This window comes from Typopeltis vanoorti, chromosome 24 (assembly GCF_054136105.1).
Source record: "Typopeltis vanoorti isolate ZY-2024b chromosome 24, IOZ_Tvanoo_1.0, whole genome shotgun sequence".
Classification (NCBI taxonomy): Eukaryota; Metazoa; Arthropoda; class Arachnida; order Uropygi; family Thelyphonidae; genus Typopeltis; species Typopeltis vanoorti.
In genome coordinates this window covers 19,454,666-19,475,120 of record NC_143572.1, presented here as the reverse complement: position 1 = coordinate 19,475,120, position 20,455 = coordinate 19,454,666, and the positions used below count along the sequence as shown (strand labels likewise).

General features: G+C 38.1%; 1 protein-coding gene across 1 annotated transcript in view; it reads right to left on the bottom strand.

Annotated features, from left to right (window-relative positions):
- Positions 1–20,455, bottom strand: part of LOC150092974 (zinc transporter ZIP1-like) — a 43,497-nt gene that overhangs the window by 2,084 nt on the left and 20,958 nt on the right. Inside the window, exon 3 of the mRNA XM_090413970.1 lies at positions 18,330–18,726. Within this exon, the coding sequence (XP_090270096.1) occupies positions 18,330–18,647 (318 nt within the window). The 5' untranslated portion in view covers positions 18,648–18,726. The remainder of the gene's footprint in view (positions 1–18,329; positions 18,727–20,455) is intronic.

The window sequence follows — 20,455 nt, the reverse complement described above, 5'->3', positions numbered from 1 at the left end:
TACAAGTCAAAAGATAACTGCAATGCTGAAACGAACGTTCGCATGTAAAGATAAGGATGTTGCCTCTTTACAAGGCCTTGATAAGACCTCACTACGACTATTGTGCGCAGGTCTGGTCTCCTGGTTTCTGTTGTGATTCTGATATATTGGAGAGAGTACAAAGGAGAGTGTTAAAATGATATCAAGACTGTGGAATACTGATTATGAAGACAGATTGAGAATTTGTAGACTGCAGACACTAGCAAACAGGAGAAAGAGGAGTGATATGATTGAGACTTACAAACTTCTGAAAGGGTCATACAGGATTTCAATTTATGGAGGAGGGGGGGGGAAGGATAAGGGGCCATCCTTGGAAGCTGAGAATGAAGGCCATTAAGAAGGGATGAGGGCTAGATGGTGGTGTGATTGGAATGAATTGCCATTGGATGTTGTGAGTGCAAGCAGTGTGAATGAATTCAAGAATAAGTATGATAGCTGGTGTGTGTAGCATGTGGCCTCCCTCAATGAGTCTCTGACTCCCTGGAGGTCTCTCTCAATAATAATAATAATATATGAATCTATAGGATAGGATTATCTATTATATCTCAACTCAATACAAAGGCTTATAAGTATTTTAAAATTTGTTCTAAATTAATATTAATATTTGCAAAACAAAATATTGAGCTATTTCTCAACTAAAGATGTTCTACCATCTGGGAGAAAATAATGCATTTTCATGAATATTAATTTTCACCAGATAAATAAAACACAGCAATTACTAAGGTAAATTATTACATTGGTAAATTATTATGGCATCGGTGTTTTGGGATACTAGAGGCATTTTGTTTATTTATTATCTTGAAAAGGGTAAAACAATAACCGGGGAATATTATTCCGATCTTTTAACCACACTAGATGAAAAAATTTGTGGGAAAAGACCCGGTTTGCAGAAGCAAAAAAATCACCTTTCATCAGGACAATGCACCTGCCCACAAAGATGTTTGGCAATGGGAAAAATTAAGGGATTTGCACTATGAGTTGTTGGAACATCAACCCTATTCCCCAGATTTGGCTCCCTCTGACTTCCCAAAACTAAAACTCTTCCCCGCATCATTGCCATTATCCGATGTAATGTCTTCACAACTTGTGCAATGTAGCCCCTGAATTTCAGATCCTTGTCCACTATCACTCCTAGATCTCTCATCTCCTCTACTTTAAAGTTTTCCCACCAAGTATATACATTGCATCCCATTGTTGCTTACCTGTTACTTGTCAGTAAGGAAAACAAAAGTGCAGTATGAACAGAAATTAGCAAATCAGGTGAAGAAAAACCCTAGAGAGTTTTTTAGATATGTGGCAAGTAGAAGGAAGAATGATCATGGTAAGATGATGTTAATGGATGGAAATGGTAGAATGGTAACTGCTGCAGAAGATATTGTTCAGGTATTCAGTGATCAAGTACCAGCATTTATAAGGGTGTTTCATTCTGATCAGGGTGGAATCATGAGGAACTTAAGTGCAGAAGACATAGGAGAGGATGGCTTAATTGTGAGTGAGCAGGATTTATTTGGAGGAAATAAATAACCTTGATGTCAATAAGGTGATGGGATTTCATGACATATCAAGATGCATCTTAAGGGAATGTTCCAGGGAAATGGCAGTGGTATTGGCATGCCTATTTAATAAGGGTCTTACAACAGCACAGGTTCCAAGGGAGTGGAAGAAGGATAAAATTGTTCCACTGCATAAAAGTAGTGATAAGACTGTAGCTTCAAATTATAGGCCAATATGTATATCTGGAGTTGTGGTGAAGGTACTGGAGAGATTGGTGAGAAGTAGGATACAGAAGTGGGTTAATAACAGCAGCAGCAGTATTCTCTTTGGTTATCAGCATGGATTTGTTAAAGAAAGATCACGTTTTACCAACTTACTTATGTACTATAACAAGGTGAAATACCTTGGACAAGGAAGATGCATATATAGTGGTGTACTTGATTTTTGCAAAATCTTCTGATAGACTGCCACATGACAAACTGTTAAATAAATTGAAACAAATGGGATTGGATAACAGACTTCTGAGTTGGATCAGAGACTGGCTGTCAGACAGATATTAGAAAATTGTATATGGGGATACAGTATCCTGAAAGAGGAAGGTCAATAGTGTTGTACTGCAGGGATCAGTTTAGGACCATTGTTGTTGTTTAATTTGTATGCTAATGATATTAGGATGGGTTTAACTAGTGATATGCAGCTGTTTGCACATGATGCAAAATTGGGGAGAGCAATGCAGAGACAAGTGGATGTTATGGCCTTACAGGAGGACTTGAATACATTGCATGAATGGGCAGGTAAGTGGAACTCAGTTCAATGTTGCAAAGTGTAAGGTTTTGAGATTTGGTAAGCAACAATGGGATGCGAAGTATACACTTGGAGGGGAAACTTTAAAGGAAGTAGAGGAAATGAGAGATCTAGGAGTGATGATGGACAAGGACCTGAAATTAATGGACCACATTACACAAGTTGTGAAGACGTCACATCAAATAATGGCAATGATGTGGAGGACCTTGACATGCAGAAATAAGAGAGGTTATGATGCCATTGTATAAGGCCTTGATCAGGCCTCATATGGATTATTGTGCACAGATTTGGTTGCTGGGTTTTCATGGTGACGAGGATATGTTGAAAAGGGTCCAGAGAAGATTCACAAAGGCGGTCAGTGGTCTTTGGAATGTGGAGTACGAGGACAGATTGAGATAATGTAAGTTGCAAAGCCTTGTGAAAAGGAGGAAGGGGGGATATGATTGCGACATAAGCTAGTCATGGACTGTTATCAGGCTGACATGGAAGAGATTTTTCACAGAATGGAGAAGGGGGAAGAACAAGAGGCCATCAATGAAAACTGTATAAGGAGGGTGTGAGGAGAAAGTTCTTTGCACGTAGAGTGGTTGGTGAGTGGAATGCACTGCCTGAGTGTGTTGTGAATGTAGACTCATTGAATCAGTTTAGACATAAGCTAGTCAGAGACTGTTATCAGGCTGACATGGAAGAGATTTTTCACAGAATGGAGAAGGGGGAAGAACAAGAGGCCATCACTGAAAACTGTATAAGGAGGGCGTGAGGAGAGGGTTCTTTGCATGTAGAGTGGTTGGTGAGTGGAATGCACTGCCTGAGTGTGTTGTGAATGTAGACTCATTGTATCAGTTTAAGGCATGGTTGGATGAGCAATGTGTGCAACAATGTGTACCTCCCACAATGAATTTCTGACTCCATGGAGGTCAGATGATGATGATGATGATGATAATAATCTGAAAGCTCTTTCAGAATTGACACATGATCTTCAATTGTCATTAAGAAATCAAAAGCCAGTTTTAAATATTTTCCTCTTATTTTAATTCTTGAAAATACGTCAATTCCCTTCTAATGACTTGTAGTAGGTCTTAAGTGCTTTTTTTTTTTTTTTGGTTTTGATTTGGATATTGACAAGCTACTTCAATTGTTTTTACTTTATCACTGATAATACAGCATTGTTTTAATTTCAAGTTGCAATATCCTTGAACTTGGAATCACCAACTTCAGTTGCTTAGTTGAATTTTTTGTTTTTTCTTTATTATAAATGCATTCAACTAAATCCATGATTATCTTTGTTATTATATGTTTGGTGGTTTCATTAAGAATTTTGTAATCTTCATAATCATTTGATTTCTTGAGTTCATGAAGATGATGCAGAATTTTTGGATAGGATGTTCATCATTCCTTTATGCAAGCTATCATTGTTTAAGTTCATTGTTTAAAAAGATGTTTTGATTTGTTAGTTCACTGAGCTTAAATTTTAATATGTTAGAGATATACAAATAAATATTTTTGCAACATAATGCTTCTATAGCAATTTTTTTTGTTGATGGTAATATTACATGAAAGAGCAAATTCAAGTTCATATCTGTAAAGTTAATCTGATTTCAAATCTATGAGATTCTTTCTGAGACAACCTTTAAACAGTGAGAAGTGCTTCAATATAACCAGCAAAGTATTTCAATATTAATGAAATTACATTATTAAATTCTTTCTTTACATAATTTTGGAGTATACCATCATTTTTGCCCTGAGTTGTTATAATTCTCTGTATCAAATAATTCAATGACTGCCCTGTCATTTCCTCTTCACCACTGTCATTTTCTTGTAAATTATTTTTTATATAAAGAACTTTGATTATGGTTAATTGTATGCTATGTGCTAAACATAATGGATGATTTGAATTAATAAGTTTTACAACTTTCTTCATTACTAAAGCTCCATCTATAAATTAAAGATGCCAAGAAATTATATTCTTGGTTTCATCCTTTATCCAAGTGTAAGCCAACAAAGTTTGCATGTGAAGTCGCTTGTATATAGAGACTAATGCCTTCACATCAGTTGCCTTGACATCTCATAATGCAATGCAATGCATATTTGCATTATGGAAAGGGCCGCTACCCCGACTGGTTTCAATTTTTATTGAGGTTAAAGTATATACTGGGCTACTTGTATATAGAGGCTATATACAAGTAGCCTAGTTATGGAGTGAATTCATGTGCAAACTTTGTTTGCTTATACTTGGATAAAGAATGAAACCAAGAATATAATTTCTTGGAATCTTTAGTTTATTATTATTATTATTATTATTATTATTTAGGCCTCCAAAGAGTCAAAAGACTCTCTGCAGGACATCCTTCCTAGGAAACACAACTCTATCCAGGCTCATCGTGGGAGGTCCCTCCCAGGAAAGTCCATCATACCACTCCTTAAACTCACTGACCATTCTCGCTCTCACCACTCTATCAGGCAATGCATTCCATGGTTCAACCACCCTCCATACAAAGAAACCACTCCTCACCCTCTTGCTCACAGTTACTTTTTGTAACTTGCAGGATGGCCCCTTGTCATCACTCCTTCCAGCTGTTCAACCAAGCGAAAGAACTCTCCAGTGTCAACCCTGTAACCACCTCTCAACAGTTTAAAAGTCTCAATCATATCACCTCTCCTTCTTCTATCCACCAAACTCTGCATTTGGTGGATAGAAGGAGAGGTGATATGATTGAGATTCTGAGTTATGAGGATCGGTTCTGTGCCGATTCTCATAACTAACATTGTACAGTCCTGAAACCATCTTTGTTATCTGCCTTTGTACCCTTTCCACAGTTAATTTATCCCCTTCAAATCCTGGGGACCAAATCTGAGAACAATAGTTTAAGTGTGATCTGATCAGGGTCTTATACAACGGAATGATAACTCTTTTATCTCTGCAGGTCAGTGTCCTTCTCATTATTGCAGCAATCCTCTGTGTTACCTTCACCACCTTTGCAATATGTCCCCTGAATTTCAGGTTTCTATCAATCATCAACCCCAGATCTCTTGTCTCCCCTACTTCCTCCAGTATAGCTCCTCCAAATTATAGGTAATCCTTTTGAAGGATTACCACATCTGCACTATTACTAATAACCCTTCCCAGCTTCACATCATCCGCAAACAACTGAATATCCCCTTGCAATGTCATTCATATAAAGGTTAAACAATATAGGTCCTAGTACTGAGCCCTGTGGAACCCTACTTGTAACCCTCTGACTCCTTGAAACTGTCCCACCATACACAACTCTCTGATACCTATCGGACAGCCAATCCTGAATCCAGTTGACCAACCTGACATCCAAACCCATGTGCTGCAACTTAAATATCAGCTTATCATGTGACACCCTATCAAATGCCTTCGCTAAATCCAAGAAAATAGCAGTATATGCCTTTCCCTCATCTACTGCTCTTGTAACTTTATTATAAAAGGCTAGCATATTACTAAAACAAGAGTGCCCCTTCACAAATCCATGTTAACTCCCACAGATAACATTACCCTCATCTGCCCAATGTTGTATATGGTCCCTAACTAATTTCTCCAAGATCTTAACAACTACTGACGACACACAAACTGGCCTATAATTAGACACTTCCAGTCTGCTACTGCCCTTATGCAATTGCACTATCTTACCCTTCTTCCATTCCCTGGGCACCTTTCCTGTAGCCAGACTTTCATTGAAAAGCCAGGTCAAAGGAGCTATCAGTTCTTTAGCACATTCTCTCAAAACTCATGGTGAAATACCATCCAGTCCCACAGCTTTACTGACATCCAGAGTACTCAGTATTTGGAACATGCTCTCCTCCTGCACCTCTAAACCTCGAACCTGCCCTATCCCTCTAGTATTAAAATTTACTACTCCAGGATAAAATACTCCAATAAAGTGTTCATTGAACAATTCCACTATGTCCTCTGCATCAGTCACTCTATTCCCATTTTTATCCTACAATCATTTTCCCTCCTACTGGCCACATAGCTAAAAAATTCCCTAGGATTTTCTTTGGATCTTAGGGCCAATCTCTTCTCATATTCCAGTTTTGCCTTCCTTACCTTACTAATCACTCTCCTGGCCTGTGTCTTATATTCTTCATACATCTGCTCTTCACTTGTCTCCTTATATTTCTTCCATAGCCTCTTTTTCACATGCAGTTCCTGTTTAATGTTGTTTGTCATCCACTTTCCACCAAATTGTGTCCTCTTCTTCACTTGTTGAATACAGCTTACTATTGCTGTTAACAAATATTCCTTCACAATTTCCCAAGCACTAACGATATCCCGGTCTTCCAATTCCTCCCTCCATGAAACTTCCCCAAGTTGATGTCTAAGACTATTATAATCACCTACCTTATAGAGAGTGACCATGTGGTTTTGATACTCCTGCATGTCTATTCATCTTCCAATTCAAAACCACATGGTCACTCTCTCCAACTGGTGGGAGAGATATCATCTCAGTTATTATCAACTCTTCTGATGCTATGACCAAATCCGAAACTCTTGAACCTCTTGTTCCCTCTATTACATGTTACCTAAGACATTTGTCCCTCAAGAATTCTAGAAATTCCATTCCCTTATTGCTACATGCATCTTCCTCTCCCCAATTTATACTGCTATAGTTAAAATCTCCCATAACAATCATTCTTCTTGTGCTTGCCAAGCTCAAACTGTCTAAACATCTCCTGGTCCCCACCATCTGAACTCCTTGCTTGTAACAACACCCCACTAAATATCCTGTCTCACCCACCTCTACCTCACACCATATGCTTTCAAAATCATTAGTGTCACTGCCTTCCAAAACCTCCACTCTTAGAGGACATAAGTCATCACTTATCATAAGCAGTACTCCACCATACGCTTTCCCTTCCTATCCTGCCAAAAAATGCTGTACCCTGCTACTTCTATTCCAGTTATTATATCCTCTTCTGTCAACCACGTCCCAATAATCTTTGGCCAGGCTGATGCTATCAGGATTTTTCATGCATACAGGCAAACTGACCATCAGAACACATGCAATTTACAGACAAAAAAAAAAATGGTGGTGGGCAGCAGATGGCATTGGTGTAGATGATGATGTTAGTGGTGGTTTGGTGTAGTTGGTGGATTAAGTGGTGGATACGGAGAGTTGTAGAGTAGGTGCCCTCCCTCGATGAGTCCTTGGACTCCTTGGATGTGTTACGAAATAATAATAATATTATTTATTATTATTATAATTATACAGGCACCTCCATGGAGTCCAAAGACTCATAGTGGGAGACTCAAACTATCCACACAATCTATCATACCTCTCCTTGAACCCATTAACAAAGCACTCACAACTGACTCTGGCAACTCATCCCACTCATTCACAACTCTCCAAGCAAAAAATCTAGTCTTCACACCCCTATTAACCACAACTTTATTCAATTTCCAGAGATGAATCCTTGTTCTGGCCCCCTCTAGCCAAGTGCTGAAACATTTCCCCTGCATCAATCTTATAAAACCCTTTAAGCAACTTAAATGCTTCTATCATATCACCCCTCCTATCAACCAAATTCTGCAATCCATACATCCTCCATCTATCCTCATAGGGAATATTCCACAGACCACTCATCATCTAGGTCGCTTGCCTCTGAATCTTCTCCACTACTTCCTCATCCCCAGAAACTCAGGAGACCAGACTTGATCACAATAATCCAGATGTGAGCATATCAAGGCCTTATTAACAATGAATAACAACTTCCTTATCTGTTGTTGTTAATGTGTTTGTCAATAACTAAGTACTTTTTGCTAAGGTCTGGACTACCTTAGCAATACGTCTTCTAAATTTTAATGCACTGTCTACCACCACCCTTAAACCTCTAGCTTCATCTAATTTCTGTAGTATAGTTGTCATCAATATGATACACAGCTTGTAATCTATTTATCCTAAAATGCATAACTTTACACTTCTTCACATTAAACTGACACCCATTATCTTTTGCCCATACTGACAGCCTATTAAAATCGTCCTGCAAGCTCTCCACATTGCCTTGATTAACTATTACTCTACCTAATTTTGCATCATCAGCAAACAACTGAATATTTCCTATATAATTATGTACAAATTAAACAGCAATGGTCCCAGCACTGAACCTTGAAGCACACCACTAGTCACCTGTTTTTGTCTCGATTCTGTCCCCTTCCCCATATACCACTTTTTGATATCTGTCCAGCAGCCATCCTCTTATCCACTTAACCAGTGTCATATCCATCCCCATTTATTCTAATTTGCGTAACAGAGTTCCATGTGGTATTCCGTTAAATGCCTTTGCAAAATCCAGCAGAATCATCATGTAGCCATTTCCTTTATCCAACTCAGCTATCACTCTATTATAAATAGTACATTACCAAGGTATGACTGATCCTTCACTAAGCCATGTTGCCCCTCATAGAGTATCATATCCATCCCTTCTTGAATTCTCTTTTTGACCAATTTTTCCAGTACTTTTACCACCATGCCTGAGATACTGATTGGTCTATAACAGTGGTTTTTAACCAGGGTGGTAGTGCCCCAATGGGGGCATGGCAAACGCTGGTCTCAGGACTTCTGCAGTTGGATTGCCAGCTTTCTGTCTGGATGCACATTATGTGTGATAGTGGATGGTTTCTTATCCATAAACCATTCAACTAATGCTGGAGTTCCACAAGGTTCTGTTCTTTCACCAACCCAATACACAATTTTGTAGATGATAGCACATTGTATCCTCCCTTTCATTTAATAAACCTTACTCTACACAACTCACCTTGGCCTACAGAACATCAACCATTATTGCGCTGAATTCTGATCTCTAAGCCATCCTCCAATGGGGTTCAGATAACCTTGTCAATGCTACTAAAACCCAGTTCTGTCTTATTTCTCACAAAAAAGAACCATTTTCTCCTAGTATTACTTTTAACAATACTCAAATTTCCAGACAAAATGAGATTTCCTCTTCTTGGAATTACCCTAACATCAAGTCTCTCCTGGAATAAATACATTACAACCTTTGCATACTCAACTTCTAAAAAACTAGATTTCTCTTTCGCTCAAGACATTACTTCACCTCTAAACGTTAATTTTATACAAATCTGCCAAGCTATTGAATATTGCTCTCACATTTGGAGTGAGGGGTCCCAAAGAGCATCCTCAAAAGGCTTGACTCAATACAGAGGAGAGCAATTAGATAGATTAATAACCCATCTCTTACCAACTCACTCCTATCACTTTCACATAGAAGTTTGGTTTCTGCATTATGTGTATTCTACAAATATTTCCATGGCAAATGTTCATCTGAATAGCATCAATAATTCCCCCAATCAGTATCAAGTGCATTAGGACATGTGCAGCTGCTGTCCAACACACTTCGCAGTACAACTTGAAATCCACAGAACAAGTTTCTTTTCCTCCTCCTCCATTCCTGCTACTGCTGTATTGTGGAACAGTCTTCCCCCCCCCCCCCCGATGTATTTCCCAAGGAATACAATATACAGGCTTTTAAATCAAATGTAAATAAACAAGTTTCTCCTTTCTCAACCCACTACCCATACATAATACTAACATATTATAGGTTGATTAACCAATCTCTCGTATAGGCTCAACATTACCAAGAAAAAAAAAAAAAAAAAAAAAAAAAAAAGATGCACACATTTAGCTGACACATGTGTAATTTGCAAATCTGTTAAAATTCGCTGCCATGAACTCCATGACAAATTCGTCTCTTCAGAGGATGCTCAATGGTCTTTCAATGATCTTCATTGATTGCTTGGAAACCTTTTCGATGTTTTCATCATTACTGCTTGTCGAAGGTTGGACAGATCATGGTTGATCTTTAACTGATGCAGGTCTCCAAGTGGGAAACCACCACTTGGAGACCTGCGTTTTACCTAAAGCATCATCCTTAAAGGCTTGCTGAAGTATAACAATAGTTTCGGCTGTTAGTTTCACCCAAAATAAAACAAAATTTCAAGCACACCCTTTGCTCCTTGCAGTCAGTTAGTCATAATATCGGCAAACTTGCTTGTAAGCACTAACAAAAAAAAGCAGCCAGAACAACAAACCAGTTTACACATGATAACGCCACTTGCCAGACTGGTGTGGAAAACTGCACACTCACGATGCCTAGTGACATCATCTGTAACTGGAAAATGTGCACATGCCAAGTTCAGATTCCAGTTATTTTTGGGTATCCCCCCCCCCCCCTGTATACAATATATATATACAGTCCTGAAGATATTTTCAGGTGCAAACTTTGTTTGCTCATGCTTGGATAAAGGATTAAACTAAATTTATTATATTCTAACATCCATGTATGCTATGATGAGCTCGAGAGAAAGATTGTCGAATCTAGAGAAATTTCTCTAGATTCTTCTCATATCAACAACAGCCTAAGTTTCAACCTCTCTGATGCACATGTTGCCTCTGTTCAGTATTGGTGCACTCGCGACAGCGTGTAGTCTACATTTATTTGGAACTCAAGCTCGCATTTTGTTTTCAAACATGCTACTGTCTTTTTGTACTTGTTCTGTTAATGCAATTTTAAGTCTCTGTAATTCTTTATACATTTCTTTGATTGTGATACCTGAAGATGTTGATCAAGTCAACGAAACTAGTAAACTAGTAGTATCTTTTCAAATATACCATGTCATCTTTTTATCTCTCGGTATCAGTCATTAAAGCTTTTTAATAATATTTCCAACCGAGTAAAAATGAATTATGAAAAAAAAAAAATATATATATGTATATATATATATACGGTAACCGGAAGAAACAGACCATGACAAAACAGAACATGAAGAAATGGAACATGAAGAAACAGAACTATGAAAAAATAGAACAGTGACAAAACAGGACTATGACAAAACAGAACAGGGGAAAAAATAAAACATTTATTTGTGTCGTATCTCGATATGTCGTATCTGTTTATTAATGAAATATCTATATAAAACAAAATATAAAAGAAATATATATAAAAAAAAATTTAATCACTGCAGGTTGGCCATTCGGCATAAAAAACTCAATTTATCTTCTTGATTTTGATATTCCTGCACAACTATTGCCATTTGATTACTAAGGGTCTCATACCTCTTTTTTCTGCCTTCTGGGCGACCTGTATGGGCATTGGCTAATAATAATCACTGGCAAGCTATATCTTGTCTTAATCCATCTAATAGGTTCCAAATGCTTGGGTGACTACAATGAAACAGTGAGTTTAAGGCGTTGTGAAAACCTTCACAACAATTTGTAGTCTTAGGACATCTCTCAGCAGCACCCTCAAAATGATTCCATATTCTAATTGGAAAGAGAGGTTATCTTCCTGCAACGCCTTCAATGTAGGTTGAGAAGAAATATGTGAGAACTTCATTGTAGTTATCCTCATCTGGAAATGTGGCAGCTAGTTGGTCAAAAGACAGTTCTTACATCTATTATTGGCACAAAGGAGAGAGCAGGTAGGGACTTCAGTTTCAACTTCATAAGCCAACACTGTTGATATTCCTAATAACACTCTGGAAAGGGTGAAAATAGCAGCCTTTTACTTCTGCTTGTGGAAAAGCAACTTGAGTAGCAGACATACATGCTTTTTCAAAGTCCAGCAGGAAAAAGATATTTTCTTCCTGTGTCCTCAAGAATGCCCTGCATTTGGTGGCAAAGTAGACTCTGCATCTCCAGGTAATCACTCCACTCTCATTTTCCCTATACTTGGTATATTCATATCCTTGGTACAGTAGAACTTGATTTCCTTTCTGTGTCAGTGAAAATTACACGATAATAGATCTGTTAAAAAATAAATTTTTTATTAATTTTATATTCAAGCTTTGTCATAGTACTAAACTAACTAGTATATTATATGGGCAGATAAGTAACTGCCGTTATGATCATAAATGCATATGAATGCTTACCTTGCGAATAAATTGTATGTCTACAGTGAATATGTGGAAGATGGATCACCCTTTTATTCTGGTAAACTGACGATACAATTGCTAAGACGTTTTCACAACAAAAATTCAAATGCCATGCGAAATATGTAACAGAAGATGCAAAAGGACACTAAGTAAAAGTGTTATATTGCAAACGTACTAGAAACTGCATTGGGGCATTGAGTGAAAGGGTACTTATTCCTGGTAATCCTATAATCCGGTAAGCCACTCAGTTCTTAAGAAGTACTCCTGTAATTACTTAGTATTCTTGGAAATGTAGGCACACAGTTTATTTGTATTTTTGCTAGAACAAAAATGTTTCATTCCATTATTCTGTACATCCGGATAAGTTTTGACAAAATCGATAAGGAGCCATGGGGGGGGGGGTCTGTGAAGGACTTGCTCATTTAAATGTTGTAGAACTATACACTGATGTTTTTATGCCGAATGAACAACCTGCAGCCATTTTTAATCTACGTGTTGTATAGATTAAAAATCTATACAAATAATAAGTGGAACTGCAGGATAGAGAAAAGAGCACATTTGAGGCTATTTGGTGTGAGATTGAAACTAGCAGAACAAAATATACAGTTGGGTGCTGCTATAGACCAGGTGATGGATAGATGGTGGAGATAGTATGCATAAGCAAATAGAAGAAATGAGTGGAAGGAGGGTAATTATTATGGGAGATTTCAACTATGGTAACATTGATTGGAAGGAGGAGAGGACACATGGGAGAAAGGAATTGGATTTTATGCAGTTATTAAGGGATAACTATCTGCGACAGCATGTAATGGAAAATACTAGGGGTCAGAGAGTGCTTGACCTGTAATTGCATCTGAGGATTTGGCTGTAACGAATATGACCACGTTGCCACCAAATGGTGAAAGTGATCATGGGGTCTTGACTTGGGAGGTGGCTAAAGGTGGGGAATTTACAATTAAGACAGGGTACACGTGGAATTATCGGGCTGGTAAGTATGACAAGTTTAGGAGATTGATTGGTACAGTGCCATGGCATGTACAACTGCAAGAGCTAGAAGTGGACAGTGCATGGGAGGCGGTTAAACAGTGTTTGCATGAAGCAATGGCTGACTGTATACCTAGATTCCGAATAAAAAATCAAGTAGGAGTTAAATGGATAAATAACACCATTAAGCTTGAGCTGCAAAAAAAGAAACAACTATGAGGGAATTTAAGGAGAAAGGTGACCGGCAGGCACATGAACAGTATAAAGCGCAGGCCAGAAGGGTAACGAGTGTGGTAAGAAAAGCAAAAAAGGATTATGAAAGAACATTGGCCATGCAGGCTAAAGAGAATCCCAAACAGTTTTTTCGATATGTTGCAAGTAAAAGAAAAAATGTATATGGCAGAATGATTTTAAAGAATGCCGATGGTAGAGAGGTAACCAAATCAGTTGATATAGTTGAATTACTGAGCGAGCACTTTGCAAGAGTATATCATCCAGGTGGTGACATTGCAGAAATGAATGAACCAATAGATTATACGGGAATTGTGGTGAATGAGGTGGAGGTGAGTAGTCCATTGCAAAACCTCAATGTCAATACATCTGTGGGATTGGATGGTATACCAGCTCATGTCGTACATGAAACGGCTAAAGAATTGTCAGTACCCTTGACCATTTTTTTTAATCTGAGTCTCGGGTCTTGGTTAGTCCCGAGGGGGTGGAAAGAGGGGGAAAATAGTTCTACTGCATAATGGAGGTTCCAAGACTACTGTTGTAAATTACCGACTGATTAGCATATCAGGAATCGTTGTCAAGGTCTTGGAGTCAAGAGAAGAATACAGGATTGGATAGATGAAAATGGGATACTGTATGGGGGGCAACATGGTTTTGTGAAGGGTAGATCATGCTTCAGTAACTTGCTCACATTTTATAACACAGTGACGGCTGAACTGGATAAGGGTAATGGGTTTACAGTGATTCTACTGGACCTTGCCAAGGCCTTTGACAGGATACCACATGGAATTCTAATCAGTAAACTGGAGCAGATGGGGATGGATATAGGGTTGGTGAGATGGATAGGAGGGTGGTTGATGGAGAGATACCAGAGAGTGGTTGATGGAGAGATACCAGAGAGTGGTTTATTCAGGAGTGGAGTCCAAAAGATGGCTTGTGACTAGTGGTGTGCCGCAGGGTTCTGTTCTTGGACCACTACTTTTCAATTTGTTCATTAATGATATAGGAAAGGATCTGAGAGGAAGTGTTCACTTGTTTGCTGATGATGCAAAATTGGGTAGAGCAATTGTGAGTGCACAGGATGTCAAAATTTTGCAGGATGATTTGGATAGTTTAGAGGACTGGACTAGGGAAAATGGATGTCAATTTAATGTGGCAAAGTGTAAGGTTATGCATTTTGGAGTGAAAGGATTAGCAGCAGTATATCACATTGGTGGAACCGTACTCCAGGAGATTGATGAGGCCAGGGATTTGGGAGTGTTGGTGGATAGGGAGTTGAAGTTTAGGGGGCACATTGCAAAAGTGGCTAAATCAGCTCATCAAATCACTTAGTTACTGAAAAATACTTTAACAAGCAGAGACAAACAAGTTATTGTTCCTCTATATCAAGCCCTGATAAGATCCCATCTACACTACTGTGCCCAGATATGGGCATCAGGGTTTCTTCCTGATGGGGAGGAGGTGGAGAGGATCCAGAGACGAGTGACCAAGATGGTGGCAGGTCTGTGGAATGAACCTTATGAGAACAGATTGAAGATTTGTGGGTTGCAAAAGTTGTTGATAGGCGGAAAAGGGGTGATATGATTGAGACATTCAAATTACTGAAGGGTTTCTATAAGATTAATCCAGAAGATATTTTTGAGAATAGGATTTGTGGTGGGAGGACTAGGGGCCATACATGGAAGCTGGGCAAGAATGTGGTTAACAAGGATGTTAGAGCTAGGTTTTTTACTTGGAGAGTGGTAAATGAGTGGAATAAGCTGCCAGAGTCTGTTGTGGGTGCTATGACCATGAATGAGTTCAAGGCGAGGTATGATAGATACTGTGTGAATGTCGAATAGTTGTTCTTGACATGATGTTAGGGCCTCTCTCGATGAGTCTGTCGACTCCTTGGAGTTGCTCAAAATAATAATAATAATAATAATAATAATAATAATAATAAAAAATAATAAACGTTTTATTTTTCCTCTGTTCTGATTTGTCATGGTTCTATTTATCATAGTTCTGTTCTGTCACAGTTCTGTGCTTTCATTGTTCTGTTTCTTCATATTCTGTACTTTCATGTTCTGTTCTTTCATGGAGCCTATATATACATACAGAGTGATCAAAATTAAAGTATCCCTGTTTAAGGCCTTGTGGAGCACTACCCAGTGATCCAAATGCTGCGAAACTTTGTAGGAATACACTGTGCATCATGCAGAAGTGATATCTGCGAAAAAAAAAAAGCAGTTCCAAAATTCACTACCAATAGATGTTGTGATGTACCAAATGTATATGTAGTAATTTTTATGTGTGTGTGTGTGTGTGTGTGTGTGTGTGTGTGTGTGTGTGTGTGTGTGTAAGGAAATATGTGACATAAGCATAAATAACACATTTTTATTAATTTCAATTATGCACTCACGGGTTGTATTGTTCACTGTGCTACCCTTCTCAGTATGTCACAAACTGCATCCGTGTTGCACAGTGTGCATGCTACATTATGCTGTCTTTCAGCACTGGCAAATTATCAGGATGATCCCGATAAATCCTATCTTTGAGAAATCCCCAGAGACAAAAGTCACAGGGGTCAGATCAGGTGAACGAGACATTCACACAGTGGGAAATGCATGGCTGATTATTCTGGCTTCCATGAAATGTTCTCAAAGAACTTCCTATATGGATCAACCGATGTGTGGAGGGGGGCCCCGTCCTGCATGAAAATGACTGAATCCATGCAGAGGTGCTGCTGTAACTGTGGCACAACAAAATTGTTTATCATATTGCAATGCCTCTCAGCAATAACTGAGCAAGTCACAGGACCTGACTGGCAAATATCTTCAAAGAAGAATGGTCTAAAGATAAACAAAGTTGGAAACCCACACCAGACAGTAACTTTGAGTGAATGCAAAGAAATTTGTTGGATTGCATGCAGGTGTTACATAGCCCATATCTGGCAATTGTGGGTATTCACAGCTCCATTCAGGTGAAAATGAGCCTCATCTCCCCACAGAATCATCCATGGAAATGCAGTTTCCAACTCTACTTGAGCAAGGAATGTTAAAGCGAATGTCAGTTGAATTTCAAAGTCCTGCAGGCACAACTCCTGTGTCAGGGCTATTTTGAATGGGCAGAAATGCAAAATCTTCTGTAGTTTTCCAGACAGTTGTCTAAGCCACATCCATGTATACTGATATAGCACATGCACTGCAAGAACTCAATACTGTTATTTGTGGCCTGCTCCACAACAACATTAGCAACTTCATTCACTTTTTGTGAACTGATTGGTTTGTGATATTTGCCAGATCTAATTCCCAACAATCCTGTTTCTTCAAAACAATTAATCATTCATCGCAGAGCACATGGGGATAAGTGGACCTCATCGACATTTGTTCACACAATGAAATTTGTGGAGTGCAGTAACAGCACTGTGATTCTTTAGGCAGTGCAGCTTAATGAGCAAGGCACATGGACAAGGTTAGTGCCATCACTGTGGATGGTATTAACAACCTGAATAGAGGGAAAAATCCTATGTCCATCTTGTTAAACCCTCCTGGCACCTTGCCAAACTATGTGATAAGCAAATTCCATGCATTTGGTGTTTATAACATTCCCTGGTGGTGAATTCATAACTATGTATTTTCCTCAGATATCGCTTAAGCATGACGCACAATGTATTCCTGCAAAGTTTTGCAGCATATGGATCACTGGATAGCACTACACAAGGATTTAAACAGAGATACTTTAATTTTGATCATACTGTGTATATATATATATCTGATTCATAAATGAAAAGTCACAATACCTATAGCAGATCAGTGCCATGTGAGGGAAGAGGATAAGAAGAAAAGAGGAATCTGCTTACAATTTTTTTGAACAACTACTGCAGGTTTTATTATTTGGGGAAGGCAGAGTGATGGAGGCTGCTCCAAAGAACAGAAATAGATGGAATTAAAGAGAAAGGTCAAGTCGGTTTGGTGAGCTTCAAGATGGACTGGAAAAGGGTGCTGGTTAGCAGTAGCTCTTGTTTTAATGATTTTGGAGGAAAGTGTATGAACAACAGTGACCAATTCAGTAATGCAGAAGTCAATTTATTTTCAAAAATTGACTTCCATTCTTCAACCTTAGTATCTATTGTTGGTCTGGTTCCCGGGAATAGAGCAGTTTTACTTCGCAGTAGGTTTTTGCATGTGAGTGAGTAGCGCCGCTGATGGTGAGTTTGATGAGTTTAGGAGTGAATATTTCAGGTCAATTAGTGAGATTTACACTGATCTTGGAGATCACTCAGTCTTTGGAGAGTTAACCCCCACACTTTACCTCAAAATTTAATAATGTTAGTCTTTGGGCTTACTGGGGAGCAGAGCAGGTCTGCTCAGTGGCAGGTTTTTATGCCTGTCACTGAGTGAAGCCACTGCTGTTACATGTCATGGAGTGATCAGTGTAGTAGTGATCCTTTAGGATCATTCAGTGAGATTTAGAGCTATCTCGTAGCTCACTCATTTTTTAGAGAGGTACCCCGTGCACTTTAACAGTACCTCAATAAAGGTCAAAACCAGCTTGGCTAGTGGCCCCTCCCATAATGCATTGCATTATATATCCAAGAGGATGTGTGTTTTGTATTATGGAATACTAAGACAATTAATGTGAAGTTATTAACCTCTATATAAAAGTAGCCTGGCTGTGAAGATACTTTATGTCTAAATTTTGTTTGCTTACACTTGGATAAAGAATGAAACCAGAATATATTTCTTGGTAACTTTAATTCAATTTATAACCATGTGGAACAACTTTCTACAACTATCTCTGATATCCAAAGTGTTATTTAAGTAACTTTTGTTTAAATATTCTTTAAGGTTACTGAATTTATACAAAAAACTATATTTACCTGTTCAATAATAAGCACCAGCATGAATCCACATAACATGAAAAACTCTGCCAAAGGATAAGTTGATAAAATACTTTCTTTTGTAAGATGTGAAAACTCAGACCGAACCTTTGGTAAAAGTTCCATGAAACATGTTCCTGCAAAGACACCACCTCCAAAACAGCTTACAAAACTGATAACAATCATGAGTAAATGTTTTCTACGGTGATCATAAATTTTGTATACTGATTGTAGCATAAGATATGGCAGAATAGTAAAGATGAAAACTATTATAAAAAGAGCACACAATTCAAGAAATTTTATTAAGTTGATATCCATACTGAGATTATATGATGCTTGCTTGTTACAAAATGAAATGATGAAAACCAGTGAACAACTGCATGTTTTGAGCCAGCCCCTGTAAATAGAAAAAAAAACAGATCTCAATACTTCTGTCCTCTGAGGATGCCTTTATTAAAATAATAAAAAAAAAAGATAGAATTGACTTTCCAAACAGAACTGACTGAGAAAGAAAACTTATTATATGGGGCTTTGACAGTGTTAGTGAGATATTACACTTACACATAGCCTTATAATCTTTGTAATTATTATTATTATTACTATTGAGGCCTCCATGGAGTCAAGAGACTCAATGCAGGAGGTCCTTCCTAGGAAAAACAAATTCTATCATACCACTCCTTGAACTCATTGACTGTTCTTGCTCTCATGACTCTATCAGGCAATGCATTCCACAGTTCAACTACCCTCCATGCAAAGAAACCACTCCTCATCTTCTTGCTCATAGCCTTCTTTCGTAACTTCCAGGGATGGCACCTTGTCATCGCTCCTTCCTGCTGCTCCACCAAGTGAAAGAACTTCCCAGTATCCACCCTGTAACTGCCTCTCAACAGTTTAAAAGTCTCAATCATATCACCTCTCCTTCTATCCACCAAACCCTGCAGTCCACATTCCCTCAGCCGATCCTCATAATTAACATTGCACAGTCCTGAAACCATCTTTGTTATCCACCTCTGCACCCTTTCCACAGTTAATTTATCCCCTTCAAATCCTGTGGACCAAATTTGAGAACAATAGTATGGAACATAAGTGTGGTCTGATCAGGGTCTTATACAATGGAATGATAACTCTTCTGTCTCTGCAGGTCGGTATCCTTCTCAGTAATAACAAAATGTTAAATAATTTACCTTCATAAAGCCAATATCACTATTTATAAAACACTATAAAACCGATTGGAATAATTGGAGAGTAAAGCAACTAACAGTTTCCTTTCCATTCACCAATTTCTATAGAAATGGTCCATTTCAGAAAAGTCAGCTCAAACTGATGAGAAATCTGAAAGCAAACTGTGATTTACTGCACACTGTTTAATCATGTTTCATACGGTTGTATTATATGGACAACTAAATAAGAATCTTTCCAATATTTATATACAGTAATCTCTCAATTATCCAATCCTCAAATAACCAAATCCTGAGGTTAACAGGTTGTTGAATTGGTTAGCATGTCATTTATGTAAAATACATTCAGTTAACTGAGACCAGTGTGTGTATTGGTCTCTAAAATAGAAGGTCATTAATTTAACATTTTTAGAATTAATGACCTTCTATTAATTTTGCTATAATTGAACAACTGAAATGTCTTATTAACAGAAGCAAATGTCTCTGCCAATTTTTTCAGTGTAAACTTTTTTTTTTGGGGGGGGGGGGGGGATCATCTTTTTCTTAATATTCTTCTGGTTTTCTTTCTCTTCTTCTTCTTCTTCTGAAACTTTCTATTCTATCTCTACAAGGACTCTGTTTGTAAACTCTTCTGACAAAGCCTTCACCAAATTTCTACATCTTCCTGTCCAACTCCAACTTTTCAGCTAGCGGTGGCACTATATTGTCACCAACCTCATGTAATGCTTTGATTTTGCCAAATTCTTTAAATATATGAACATATTTTCAGCAACTTCTTCCAAACACCATTCATACACTCACCTCACTCTATGCTGCATCAACATTCCTTGTACAATGCAAGATACTATATTGGTTCCAAGTCTGGGAGAGTTTGCTCATCCTCAGTAGCAACCAATAGCGGTCCATGGAGTATAGTAGTATTATTATTATATTTATTAATATAATAAA